The sequence below is a fragment of the Lampetra fluviatilis genome, chromosome 9 (genome assembly GCF_964198595.1).
Source record: "Lampetra fluviatilis chromosome 9, kcLamFluv1.1, whole genome shotgun sequence".
Lineage (NCBI taxonomy): Eukaryota > Metazoa > Chordata > Hyperoartia > Petromyzontiformes > Petromyzontidae > Lampetra > Lampetra fluviatilis.
This window is the reverse complement of record NC_136283.1, coordinates 12,995,799-13,009,114: the sequence shown is the minus strand read 5'-3', so window position 1 is coordinate 13,009,114 and position 13,316 is coordinate 12,995,799. Positions and strand designations below refer to the sequence as shown.

General features: G+C 56.5%; 1 protein-coding gene across 8 annotated transcripts in view; it reads left to right on the top strand.

Moving 5' to 3' along the window:
• LOC144934227 (zinc finger MIZ domain-containing protein 1-like) overlaps positions 1-12,407 on the top strand; it is a 45,419-nt gene extending 33,012 nt beyond the window's left edge. For 7 of the 8 annotated variants that reach the window (XM_078859841.1, XM_078859838.1, XM_078859843.1 and 4 more), the window contains exons 11-19: positions 1,068-1,278; positions 2,483-2,588; positions 3,547-3,704; positions 4,034-4,101; positions 4,764-4,832; positions 5,659-5,867; positions 6,222-6,346; positions 6,725-7,111; positions 8,251-12,407. In XM_078859841.1, the coding sequence (XP_078715967.1) occupies positions 1,068-1,278; positions 2,483-2,588; positions 3,547-3,704; positions 4,034-4,101; positions 4,764-4,832; positions 5,659-5,867; positions 6,222-6,346; positions 6,725-7,111; positions 8,251-8,358 (1,441 nt within the window). In that variant the 3' untranslated portion in view covers positions 8,359-12,407. The remainder of the gene's footprint in view (positions 1-1,067; positions 1,279-2,482; positions 2,589-3,546; positions 3,705-4,033; positions 4,102-4,763; positions 4,833-5,658; positions 5,868-6,221; positions 6,347-6,724; positions 7,112-8,250) is intronic. The other variant, XM_078859842.1, reaches the window with a different exon arrangement.
• Positions 12,408-13,316: the final 909 nt, after the last annotated feature.

Here is a 13,316-nt window from a genome sequence, read left to right as displayed (position 1 = left end):
ACGCTCTCCACCGTGCACGCTCTCCACCGTGCACGCTCTCCACCGTGCACGCTCTCCACCACTGCACGCTCTCCACCGTGCACGCTCTCCACTGTGCACGCTCTCCACCGTGCACGCTCTCCACCGTGCACGCTCTCCACCGTGCACGCTCTCCACCGTGCACGCTCTCCACCGTGCACGCTCTCCACCACTGCACGCTCTCCACCGTGCACGCACCCCACCGTGCACGCTCTCCACCGTGCACGCTCTCCACCGTGCACGCTCTCCACCGTGCACGCTCTCCACCGTGCACGCACCCCACCGTGCACGCTCTCCACCGTGCACGCTCTCCACCGTGCACGCTCTCCACCGTGCACGCTCTCCACCGTGCACGCTCTCCACCGTGCACGCTCTCCACCGTGCACGTTCTCCACCGTGCACGCTCTCCACCGTGCACTCTGCACCCGGCCCGTCCCGAGTCACACGCTCGCCCGCACGCGCGCGCGCAATTCCACTCGCGTCGCGCAGAGACGCCGCACTTCACGCGGCTGCGGCGCCCACCTCCACGTGCCTTTACCACGGGCACTCAAACGAATCCTAGAACCTTGGCCTTCGCCTGGACCGTGATATTATATGACTGTTTTAACATCCCCATTCATTCCTTTTATGAAGCGCTCTGAGACGCCTTTATTGATGTGAAGTGCGCTCTATATAGATTGATAACATTTAACCAGACCCCGAGAGCCGTTGTAACACAGATCCTAATGCAGATCTTAACCGTGCCTAAGATCGTATATGTAGCCATAACAGTTCTATTGCTAACCCTACCCCTCACCCTAAATAAAGCTAAGCCCCTAGCCTGACCCCATAACCTTTTCCTGATCCAGACCCTCGTCCCCAGACCCACAGCGTCCTGCTAGCCTTCAAAGCCTAACCTCAAAGCAATCCATGGCTCATATCTCAGACTAACTTGGCCCTCGTCCTAATCCTAGCACTAACCCCAGCCCTAGTTCTAACCCTAGTCCTTAACTGAACTTGAACCTCGCTCCTGTTGTGCGGTGCCTCCCTCCTCCCCGCGGCCCGTTCAGGCCGGACCTGGAGCTTCAGTTCAAGTGCTACCACCACGAGGACCGGCAGATGCACACAAACTGGCCGGCGTCCGTGCAAGTGAGCGTGAACGCGACGCCGCTCAACATCGAGCGCGGGGAGAACAAGACGTCGCACAAGCCGCTGCACCTCAAGCACGTGTGTCAGCCCGGCCGCAACACCATCCAGATCACCGTGACGGCCTGCTGCTGCGTGAGTCGCCCTCGCCGCACTCGCAACGCGCAAACGCGCTCACACTCGCAGACGCGTGCTCCACACGCACAATCGTGCGACACATTCGCGCGAGCGAACTCGTGCTCCTCCACACTCACACCCCACACTCACAATCACACTCTGACCCCACACTCACACTCCACACTCACACTCCACACTCACACCCCACGCTCACACCCCACGCTCACACTCTGACCCCACACTCGCACTCACACCCCACGCTCACACTCGCACCCCACACTCACACTCTGACCCCACACTCACACTCTGACCCCACACTCACTCTCGCAGTCACGTGAGCGGGCGTCTAGTAATAAACGCAGGCGCGCGTCTGCTATGATGGTCTCCGTCCTTCGTGTGGCATCGGAAGAGCACCTGGTGCCGAGTGTGCACACAGGTTTCTGGGTTCATGTTTGTGACTCCCGGCTTTGCTAACCGTGCGTGTGTATGTGTCTGTATAGTGGTGAGTGGTGGCACAGTTGTTGGCGTACTGCACTACAAATTAGGCATCTTGAGTTTGATTCCACGGCTGACACCATTGGCGAGTTATATAATAACCGATCGCGGGCCTCCTTTGGGTCGACCCAGCCTTAATCGAGTACCTGGTGCGATGTGTGAAACCACAAGCACCGGGGAATCAAAGAAATCCAGGAATGCCGCTTGCCACCCTGTGCCCTCGTGCGCCGTGCTGGCCTTTAATAGTTTCTCGCTAGCGGTACTTGCCCAACAGTCTGTTAGAGAGACGTGTGTGTGTGTTGCAGTCTGTCAGGAGAGACGCGTGCATGTGTGTGTGTTGCAGCTGCTAGAGAGATGTCTGTGTGTGTGTGTCCTGCAGTTTGTCAGGAGAGATGTTTGTGTCTGTGTGTGTGTGTCCTGCAGTCTGTCAGGAGAGACGCGTGGGTGTGTGTGTGCTGCAGCTGCTAGAGAGATGTTTGTGTCTGTGTGTCCTGCAGTCTGTCAGGAGAGACGCGTGCGTGTGTGTGTGCTGCAGCTGCTAGAGAGATGTCTGTGTCTGTGTGTCCTGCAGTCTGTCAGGAGAGACGCGTGCGTGTGTGTGTGCTGCAGCTGCTAGAGAGATGTTTGTGTCTGTGTGTCCTGCAGTCTGTCAGGAGAGACGCGTGCATGTGTGTGTGTGCTGCAGCTGCTTGAGAGATGTCTGTGTCTGTGTGTGTGTGTCCTGCAGTCACACCTATTCGTGCTGCAACTGGTGCACCGCCCCACGGTTCGCTCCGTGCTGCAGGGGCTACTCAAGAAGCGCCTCCTGCCCGCCGAGCACTGCATAACCAAGAGTGAGTCCCACACCGACCCACGCACTGACCCGCCCTCATGTGTACTGCACCGCAGAGTGACCCGCCCTGACCTGCACTGCACCACGCCGATCCGCACTGACCCACACTGAGTTCTACTGCACCACGGCGTGACCCGCACTGCAGCACACTGGCCCACACCGATTCCTCAGGGTACCACGAAGTTGCAGCAGTAACCCACGCAGGGACCTACGCAGCGATCCGCACTGACTGCACCACACAGTGACCCACACTAACCTGCACGGATTCGTAATGTACCATATGGAGTGACCCACACTGCACTACACTGACCTACACACAGTAAACTGCAAGGTGACCCACTGACCTACACTGCACCATGCAAATGAACCACGCACTGACCTGCACTGATCCATCACTCGCTGAGCTGCATTGCACTTTGAAATGACCCGCACTGATATGTTCTGCATTCCACATCGAGTCACAGTGCACAGCACCATTACCCATTCATGGGACATGCACGGTACTCTAAGATAGGCCCGAGTGCATTTGTGTGTGTGTGTGCGCGCGCACATCAATGTATACGTCTGTGTTTGTGCCCCCATGTGTGTATATGGAAATCTTGGGTGAGCAGTGGCCTAGTGGTTAACACACCCAGTTCGATTCTGACATCAGTGGTGAGAGCCGGTCCTGGGCCTTACCCCTGTGTTTGTTTTGACTTTACAAAGAGTACCTGGTGCAGCAATAGAAACATCGGCACTGCACTGGGGAGACAAAAGGCAGCCCAGGGGTTGCGCTGTGGCCACGCCACTTCCTCGTGCGCCGTGCAGGCCTTCGTAGTACGTGCTTGCTAATGGCACTTGCCTCCCCCCGTCCCCCACACAACGGTCTGTTAAAGGCTACAAGGGGCCACCCGTGCGCATCTGTATGTCTACATGTGTGTGTGTGTGTGCTCGTGTGCGTGCGTGTGCACGGCGTGCAGTAAAACGTAACTTCTCATCAGTGGCCGTGTCGTCGGGGAGCGGCCTCAACGGAGAGGACGGCGTGGAGCAGACGGCCATCAAGGTGTCGCTCAAGTGCCCCATCACCTTCCGCAGGATCACGCTGCCCGCGCGGGGACAGGACTGCAAGCACGTGCAGGTTCGTCGTGCCCGTGCCGTGCGGAGCCGCTCGGTAGTGTGCGCGTACGTGAAGGCGCGTGGCGAGCGTCGTGTCAAAAAGTGCGCAGCGGCGAAAGTGTGCGCCGTCGTATGAGAACTAGTTGGCCTGTGGTCGAACCGTTAAGAACCCCCCCTGCTGCTGCAATACCTTGGGACAAGCACAAGACGCTGAGGCGGGTGTCCAAGTGGGGCGATCGACTGCGTAACTGAAAAACGTAGTCTGGAACGTGAATGTGCCTTGGGGTGTATCCGTGCGCAGCGTCATGTACTCACGTGTGCGTGTGTTGGCGTGTGCGTTTCCCCCGTCAGTGCTTCGACCTCGAGTCGTATCTGCAGCTGAACTGCGAGCGTGGCACTTGGCGCTGCCCCGTGTGCAAGTAAGACTCGCACACACAGACAAGCAATCCCTTCCAAAGATTAACAGAATTTGCACAATGTAACGGATACTGGCCGAAACACCCAGTGCTGAGAAAGTACCTTCTATGATAATTGGTTTTTTACCCTTCTATCTGGCAACAAAACTGACACCTTTTTTACAAGGAGTCATGTTTGCATAGACCACAATACCTGCAGTCATAATTCAAACAAAAAACATTACTCTGATAATGTGCACTGTCCTTGAAGTTGATTGGTCCACACCCGAGACAGCTTTCCTTAGAGCCTAGTCTCACATGGGTTGGACCAGATGACGCCAAAAGGTGTCAGTTTTGTTGCCAGATAGAAGGGTAAAAAACCAATTATCATATTTTTTACTGGCAAATGAGGTTCCAATGGAAGTACCTTCTAATTACTCAATCGAGATGACACACGGCAACATCGTCATCTCGTGTGAAAACGTGGCAGGACCCTCCTGATAAGAGAAACACGAGACTCCGTGTGAGGCTTTCCTGGGTAAAATAACCGTCATAATAATAATACATATAACAACCAACATTACCATCTGAGGTTGTCAAGTACATTATCAGAGACTAACCAAGGGTCATTCTATCGCAACCACCGTTCACATTTAACTCTGTGCCGTCGTGATCTGTGCTCACAGTAAAACGGCGCTGCTGGAGGGCCTGGAGGTGGATCAGTACATGTGGGGCATCCTGGACGCCATCCGCAAGTGAGCGCTCTTCCCACACACACAGACACACACAAAGATCACCCGTATAGCCTTAACAGATTGTTGGGGCAAGTGCTGTTAGCGGGCCGCACCTACGAAGGCCGGCACGGCACACGAAGGGGTTGAGTGGCCAACACCACGCCCGGCCGCCTTTGTTTCCCCAGTGGCGATGCTTACACACCGCACCAGGTACTCATTTGAGGCTGAGTCGACCTAGGGGAAGCCCAGCACGGGTTCATATAATCGTCGCTGATGTTGGCCATGAGTGGGAATCGAACTTGGGTCGCCGGGTTCGTAGCGCACCGTGCTTAAGGCTGCACTACCGTTACACACGCACACACACACGCACGCACACACGCACACACGCACGCACACACACACACACGCACACACGCACGCACGCACTCCACCACACGCCGAGGTGGCCGGGTGGCTCCGGAGGTCCGAGACGCCGAGATTCACCGCGGCTATCACCGCGATTACCACCGGGTCCTCAAGTGTGGTGAGCTGTTGTGTCACAGCCTGGTCACCAGTGACTCTCAGAGAAACCCAAAAAAAAACCGGGTTGAGTGTAATGAGTTGATGATCTCAGTCTGCTCACAAATTACTTACTTAGACACCTGCAGACTCGCATAGAGACTCACAGACCGGGCGCTCAAGTGCTGTGAGCTGATGGTTTCGCTCTGGTCCCTAATGACTGCACCAAAAAACCCATCGTATTCAATTCGGATCTGCGCTCAATTTGGCTAAATTCTCGCTCCGTGTCCCCGTGCCCCTGCGCTCACGGTCCCCCCGCCCCTCCTCGTGCCCGCACGTCCCCCTGCAGCACGGAGGTCGAGGAGGTGACCATCGACCCGACGTGCAGCTGGCGCGCCGTGCCCATCAAGTCGGACGTGCACGTGAAGGAGGACCCCGACGGGCCGCTCGCCAAGCGCTTCAAGCCGACCAGCCCCAGCCAGACGGCGCTGCCCAACGTCCTGGAGACCATCGCCGCGCTAGGCCCCGCCGGATACCCCTCCGAGTACACTCACCAGGGTGAGCGCGCGCACAAAGCCGCTCGCGCTCACGCTCACTCACCCGCCTGTGCATTCACCGCACCACGCTCCTGCAGACCCCTCTACCTGGCTGCCTGCCTGCGCACATGTTTACCAACCTGTCTACCTACCCACGTGACTCTCCGACTACCCATACACACGATCTCACTTGTCTGCTTGCCCACCAACTCACCACCCAACCACGTACCAACCACTCGCCCAAACACTCACCCACCCATACAGCCATCCTCTCAGCTGCCCACCAGTTCACTCATCCATCCATCTATCCGTCCACTCACCTGTTGACCCATCCACTCGCTCACTAACTGTATATCTGCGTGGCACCACCATACAGGCAACAGCTACGCTGGCCAGGGCGGATTTGGAGAGTTCCCGCAAGGTTCTTCGGCAGCACCGGCCCTCAACGACTTCATGAGCGGCCCCCAGCTCTCGCACCCGCCTGACGGCATTCCTGAGCAGGTGGGATCCTCCAGCCCCAACAGCACTCACCCCAACACCGTCACTGATGCTCGCCCCTAACCCTGACCTGAACACTATCTGTAATACGATCCACGACACTGTCACCAACGCAATCACTAACACTATCCCGAACCCAAAATGTTATCCTAACCCTGCAACCGGATTTACACCTACTGCCAAATGTAACTCTTTATCCTGACACAAAATTGAACACGGACTCTTTACCTTAACCTTTGTAGTGTAAAACCAGACCCCCCAAAACTAGCCCGCACACGATCCGATTCACTATCCTTAACTATGAATGTCTGTGCCTCCCCCTGTGTGTCTGTGCGTGTGTGTGCGCGCATTCTCCATCTTCGTCTCCTGCCCCCCTCCCAGATGTCTCACTCACATCCACATGGCCCCGAGCAGCCCCACAATGCAATGCAGCCGGGTCAGGGCCCACCAATGGGAGGACAGCACCATCAGCATCACCAGCAACAACAGCAGCAGCAGCAGCACCAGCAACAACAACACCAGCAGCAGCAGCAACAGCAGCAGCAGCAACAACAACAGCAGCAGCAGCAACAGCAGCAGCAGCAACAGCAACAACAGCAGCAGCAGCATGGCATGCAGGGCGGCGGGCAGGGGGGCGGCCTGCACCATGGGGGGCCACAACAGCAACCCCAGTCGGCGCCCCCACCGGAGCTGGGGGGTTTCAACCCAGGTCTGGACGGGCCGGGCGGTGGAGGTGGAACCCCAGAGGTCCCAGAACCATCGTTGGATGTGAGTACCGCTATCTCCCTCACCCCCCCCTATCCCCCGACTCTTCCGAAACCAAATGAGAGAGGCGGCCGTAATGGGGCAGTAAGATTCATAACAATCGTGTCGGAGACGACCCGACGCCAGGCAGACCTAGGCTAGCTTCGGGCTTTGAGGCTGAATCTCTTGCTCAGGTTTCGTTCATAATAATCTTTGTCGGTGATGCCGAGCCGAAACAGCCGAGCTCCGTTATTTGAGGCCAGCGATTCCAGTGTCCCCAAGCGTAGCCCGGCGGCGGTGGTGCAAGCCTACAGGAGGCAGCGAGGGTTGGTGGATCGCACACATTTGTGAAATACCCAAACCCGCTGCGGTGCGAGGTTGCCATCTCCTGACTTCTCGGGGTATGGCAGTAGAGCGAGTGGGGTTATTTCCATCTGCATTACGTCTTCACGGGGATTTCTCTGGATATTTCGGTTTCTTCAACGAGTGAGAATTCATGGAGTTGGCCAAACAACCCAATGTAGGCTGCTTCCCCGCTAGCCTGTGGTTTTCTGCGTCGTCTTCTACAACAAAGCCTGTGCAGCGAGGTACAAATTGCTGTGTTTATTTATTAGTTTATTTGAGCGAGTTTACATGACAGCCTGGTCACCGCATGTATCACGCATAAAGCACAAGTGCCCGCCTCCAGTGTTAGGCGAGGAATACATGTTGAAGGAAAATGATCAAGTGTTTGGCATTGTAGTTTGAGATTATTCTTTGACAAGACGCGATGTTCCACTGCTCGCTGTTGGAGCCTCCTGAAGGACGTTTCGTTTTTTTGATGTCAGCGCCGATATCGGAGGTAGAATATGTTTCGAACGTCGGAGTGGTTGCTTGCTCAAATGCTGTATCATTTATTTGACCAGGAGATCTATTCAACCCATTGAGAGACCCTCTTCTGCAAGGGCAACTTGGTTTCACGCAAATGCGTGTGCAGGAGTGCCTGTTCCATGTTTATAGTTTTGAGCTGTAGTGTGAATTTCACATTCCATTGGTTTACCTCCTTGGAAGTGGCGCTAACTTTATTGCCTTTGGAGGCAATAGAAACGTAAAATGTTTCAACATTGATCGGAGACTTTGTTAACCTTCTGCTTGCAATATGCTTTGTCTGTGTGTGTGCGCAGCTGTTGCCGGACCTGACCAATCCCGATGAGCTACTGTCATACCTTGACCCCTCGGACCTCCCTAACAACAGCAACGACGACTTGCTGTCTCTCTTCGAGAACAGCTGAGCGAGCCCCCGCCCACTTCTGTCCATCTCCCAACCCCCCAACCCTTAACCATGAGCCCTCAGCCCCCTCCCCTCTCCACCTCCCCGTCACCCGCCCCCCCACCCCCGTCATCGGCTCCGTGTCCGACCTCACGAACGATGTGCCGGCCGGCGTCACGTGACTGGCCTAGGAACCGACTGCTGACACGCGGCCCGGGCAGGCGGCACGTGACCGTGTGTCTCTGGCTGGCGGTCACATGACGCAACCGGCCACCCGCTACCCCTGCTCAAACTACCGCGTCTCTGCAATCTTATTGGACAGCTGGGATTATGTGACCAGGAACAGTGACTCTTCGCTCCGCGGATGGAACTCTTGACCGAGCTGCTCGGATCGGCCTTCGCGGATCACGTGATAGTACGAGAGGAGCACACGGGGTGGGGTCGTGTTCTCACCTTCGCTGCGTCTTCCCGAGCCGAGGCCGCCAGGACCCACGCACCCCGCGATGGGCTGTGCTTCCTGAACCCTCCCTCACTCTCTGTGCCCTGCGAACTTAACCCTACCCGTCGTCACCCCCCCCCCCCCCACCACCACCAATGCTTCACCTCCTCACCCGACGATCGCAGCAGCAGCAGCAGCAGCAGCGTCAGCCCCCAGTGGCCTCGCGATCCTCCCGCACTCCCCCGAGCGGCCGCTGCGCGGATTCTGTAAAGCACAAACGGCCACCGCGTGGACAAGAGAGGGCCGCTCAAGCCTCCTCGCCACCCAAACAACGAGGGCGCGAGGCAGAGAACAGGGGGAGCAACGCGAGCGGAAGGGAAACGGAGAAACAGGGAGACGGAGGCAGATGGAGAAATGGCGGGGCTGGACAGATCAGCAGAGGGAGAGAAACCGGGACGACGCGCGCACGCGCGCCGCGCTTGCTGGCGGCAGACATTTTAGATGTGAAGCGTGGGCGGACGAGGGGGACGGACGGCAGCTGTGCCCCAGCCCCCTCGTGCCCATCGCTCCCTCGTCGCTCCCTCGCCCTCGTCGCTCGCTCGTCCCGCCGCAAGCCGGCGACGTCGGCGCAACAGAAAAAGGGATTCGCTTAAAGCACAACGCCGAGCCGCGCGGCACCACCCGCAGCCGGCAACCCCTTCCGGCCGACGCTCACTTCCCGTGGCTGCCGGCTGCCGCAGTCTGGTGGTGTTGCCCCCGCTCGCTCCTTTGCTCCGTCGATCCCTCGATCCCCTACGACCCCTGTGAAGGGGGCCGGAGGAGGGGGCACTCCCCCCCCCCTCCCCTGTCGGTGAATCCCAGGCCCCCGCAGCCTCTCGTCTGGGCGACTCTCCCAGCCTCTCCCTGCCGCCCCGAGCCAGGGTCTGCACCCCCCTCGTTCCCCCCAGGACAACCCCCGCCCTCCCCCCTGACCCCCCCGCCAGCAAACACTGCAATAACCACATGAATTGGGTGCATGCGCTGCCACTGAGCGCCCGTTATTTTATGAAACTACGTTTTTATTTGGTATATGTTGTATTTAATTTGAAAACCAAACTCGTGATGCTTCTAAATGAAGGTTTTTAATTTTTTTTGTTATTTTATAGAAACTTTTTAGTAATAAATAATAGAGAGATGGGGGGGGGGGTTCTTTTTTTTTTCACCAAAGGCAAACTTTGTAATGTCGCTAGCCCTGTTTGTGTCGTCGTTGCTGATGATGATGATGATGTCGTTGTTGTTGTTATTGTTGTTGTGGTGTGACCGGGCCGTGGCCTCTCAACCCCCAAATCCCACAACCTCCGACCTCCGACCTCCGACCCGCGGTCCGGCCTCGCCCATCCGATTTAGCTAGCCCGGCTTTTACGTGTAACCCCCAACCCCTCCCACTCCCCGTGTTGTTAGTATGTGCCGTGCGTTACGTGACGACCCCCCACCCCTCCCCAGTTACAAAAAGTAAAAAAAAAACTTTAAAAAAATCCCAACGATAGTCATATGTAAATACATGCAGATGCCTCATATCTCCTCTCTTACCCCCCCTCCCACCCCCCTTCTCCACACCTCCAGACCTCACCTTCCAGAGTCATGACATGGGATTCGGCTCCCTGGCCCACCCTCTAAGAACCTCCCTCCTCCCCAGGTCTTCCCTGCATGCGTCGTGTTTGTCCTTTCGTGGTAGCGCCCCCCACCCCTTCACACTAACCACGTAGTGCGTGCGTGGGTGTGCGTGCGCGTGCGTGGGTGGGTGTGCGTGCGTGGGTGTGCGTGGGTGTGCGAAAGCGGCCTTTACGTTTTCTTTCGTCCCGCCCGATTGGCGCGCACCCCCCCCCCGCCCGTTCGTGTCCGCGTGTTGTGCGCCCGTGTTACTCGTGGTGAGGGCAGCTGTACAGACGTGTTGCTGTTACGAGTGGCTAAGTGCCCCCCGGCTCCCCCGCTGCCCAATCTGTGCCCACCCCTCCCGGCTCGTGACCCACTGAACCCCCTACCCAACAAACGTGTGATGACCCTGTAACCAACCCGGCACCACCCCCTCCCCATCTCTCCCTGCAACACCGCGCGTGTCTGTCCACTTGTTGGACCACCTCCGTGCCCCCCCCCTCCCTCTGGTGTGTAAATCTACCCCCCCCCCCCACCACCACCAAATAAGTCCCTAGACCCCCCACTTTCTCCTGACCTTGTTGTTGGTTTGTCCACACACACACACCAGCACGCCTGGGGTTTCTATGGCGATGGCAGCTTACCCATTTCCCTCCCCCCGAGTTCCAAAAAGAAGATAAAGTTTAAACAATTTAGGGGGGTGGTGGTGGTGTTGGGGCAGGGGGGGGGTTCGAGGTGGGTGGGGGAGTGGCCTGTCGGACACACGTGCTCTGTAACACACAACACACACAACACCACACACACTGTAACACACACAACACCACACACACGTTAGGGAGAGCGAGCAGAAGAAACGATGCTGCCCGTGTTTTATGGGTGGAGTATTTGGGAGACACGGCGAGAGAGAAAGAGCGGTGGGTGGGGGGGGGGGTGACACGTGGCGCTACAGACAGAGAGGGACGCCATGAGATGAGAATTGCCCCCCCCCCCCCCTGTACAGTGCTGGACCTGGTTCCCTGTGTTGAACCCAATTTTTAGGCTGAGTTGACCCTAAAGGAGACCCCCTCCCCCCAGGCCAGGTTCAGATCCCAGATGTATGTGTGTACGTGCGCGTGTGTGCGCGTGTGACCCACGCCCTCACCCGGTTAATCGTCTGCCATGGGGTACAAAAATGTCCCCATAGCAGCGAGTGTCGTTTCAGCGACCCACCGATCTTCGTCCCTTCCCCCGACTCGTTCAGAGTGGCGCGGCTCCCTCTGTCCACCGATCGTGGCGCCTTCATCCACACACCTGTGTGTGTGTGTGTGCCCCCCTCCTCTTCCTCTCAGTCAGTCGGTGTGTGTGTGTGCGCGCGCTCGAGACGTGCATAGCATTACATAGCGGAGTTGGCAAGTGTGGCATTGTGTGTGTGTGTGTGCGCGCGTGTGTGTGTGTGAGTGTTAAAAAGGCGTGCGAGCTTACACGAGGACTGTGTATGTGTAATTGTAACCGAGTGCGAGGGAGTATTAGGCGTGTGTATTTTAAATAAACGTGAGTGTAATGAAATGTGTGTGTGACTGAGTGAATGCGTGTGGAGCGTAATGGAGCATTTAAGGATAATTGAGCGTGCGCTTGTGCAACCTACAACGGTGTGTGTGTGTGTGTGATTGTGTACGTATGACTGTTTTGTGTGTTTGTTGAATGTGGCTGTGTGTGTGTAGCAAGCAAGTGTGTGGGTCAGGACAGGGGTGAGTGCGCATGACCGTGTACCTGAGTGTAAGGTGTGTGTGTGACTTGCGGAAGTAGCTGGCCCCGTGTGTGCATAACTGCGTTGTGTAAGGAGGCTAAGTATGTGATTGTGAAGGTGTGTGTGTGTCTGAGCGAGTGTGACTTTGTGTGTCGTGCCCTGCCCTCTAACGTGTGTTTCTCAGTCTCCCACACCCATGTACTGTACTGTACTTGCAACTAGCCCATGTGACCACCTAATATTTATCTAATAAATATCAATCTTAGACAAAGAACCCGTCCTGTTGCCATCTTTGCAAGTGATTTTGATGCCTGTTTATTTAGATACTAGCGGGAAGTACCAAGCGTTGCCCGGGCGAAAACAACAACAACCGCTATTCGCCACTACGTGGCGGAGACGTCACCACGACGCTCGTGCCAGGCTATGTGCACCTTGAGGCCAAGTGAAGTGTCGAACGCCCGCTGGCAGGAGGTCACGGGGCAGACCCAGGTGCCACGGGTCGACTGACTGAGATGACCGAGATGGCTGGCTGATGCACCACCTGTGCCCCCTACTGTGCCAACTTGCTGTGCTTTAGCCACCCGGCGCTCCGCTCGTTGTTGTGAGCGTCGCTCCTCCGCCCTCCGTTGTTGCTGGAGGGCGACTGCCTCCAACTGCCCAGTAGCGTCCTTCATGAGCCTCCTCCACAGAGGCCGATCTTGACCGCTGGCACCGGTCATCTGCAAGTCCACTCAGCTCCACGTCCTCCTGTACCACATCACTCCATCTCTTCTCTAGCCGATGCCGCGCCCGTTTAGCCCCCTCGATCCGGCCGAACAAAAGCTGTTTAGGCATGCGGTGGCTGGGCATGCGGGCTACATGTCCCCCCGGGGCCTCCGGCACAAGCTTATTAATACAAATTTTCATTCGTGGCTTAGTGGTAATTAATTGAAGGTGGATGGGTTACCAGCCCCTCACACCCGTCCAGAGCCCCCAGTTGGCGCTGGGGTAGTTCAACTTCCAAAAAATTAACCGGTAAAAACAAAGTTTTTCACTATAAATCCTTTATATGCGTGGCATCGGTTTTATTTTATTATTCATTTCTGTTTTTCTTGAGTAAGAGTTTCATTTTTATCACATTGGTATTTTAAATTAAATATGAAAAAAAAAATTCCTAAAAAGTGGAAAATTTTGGAAAAAAAAT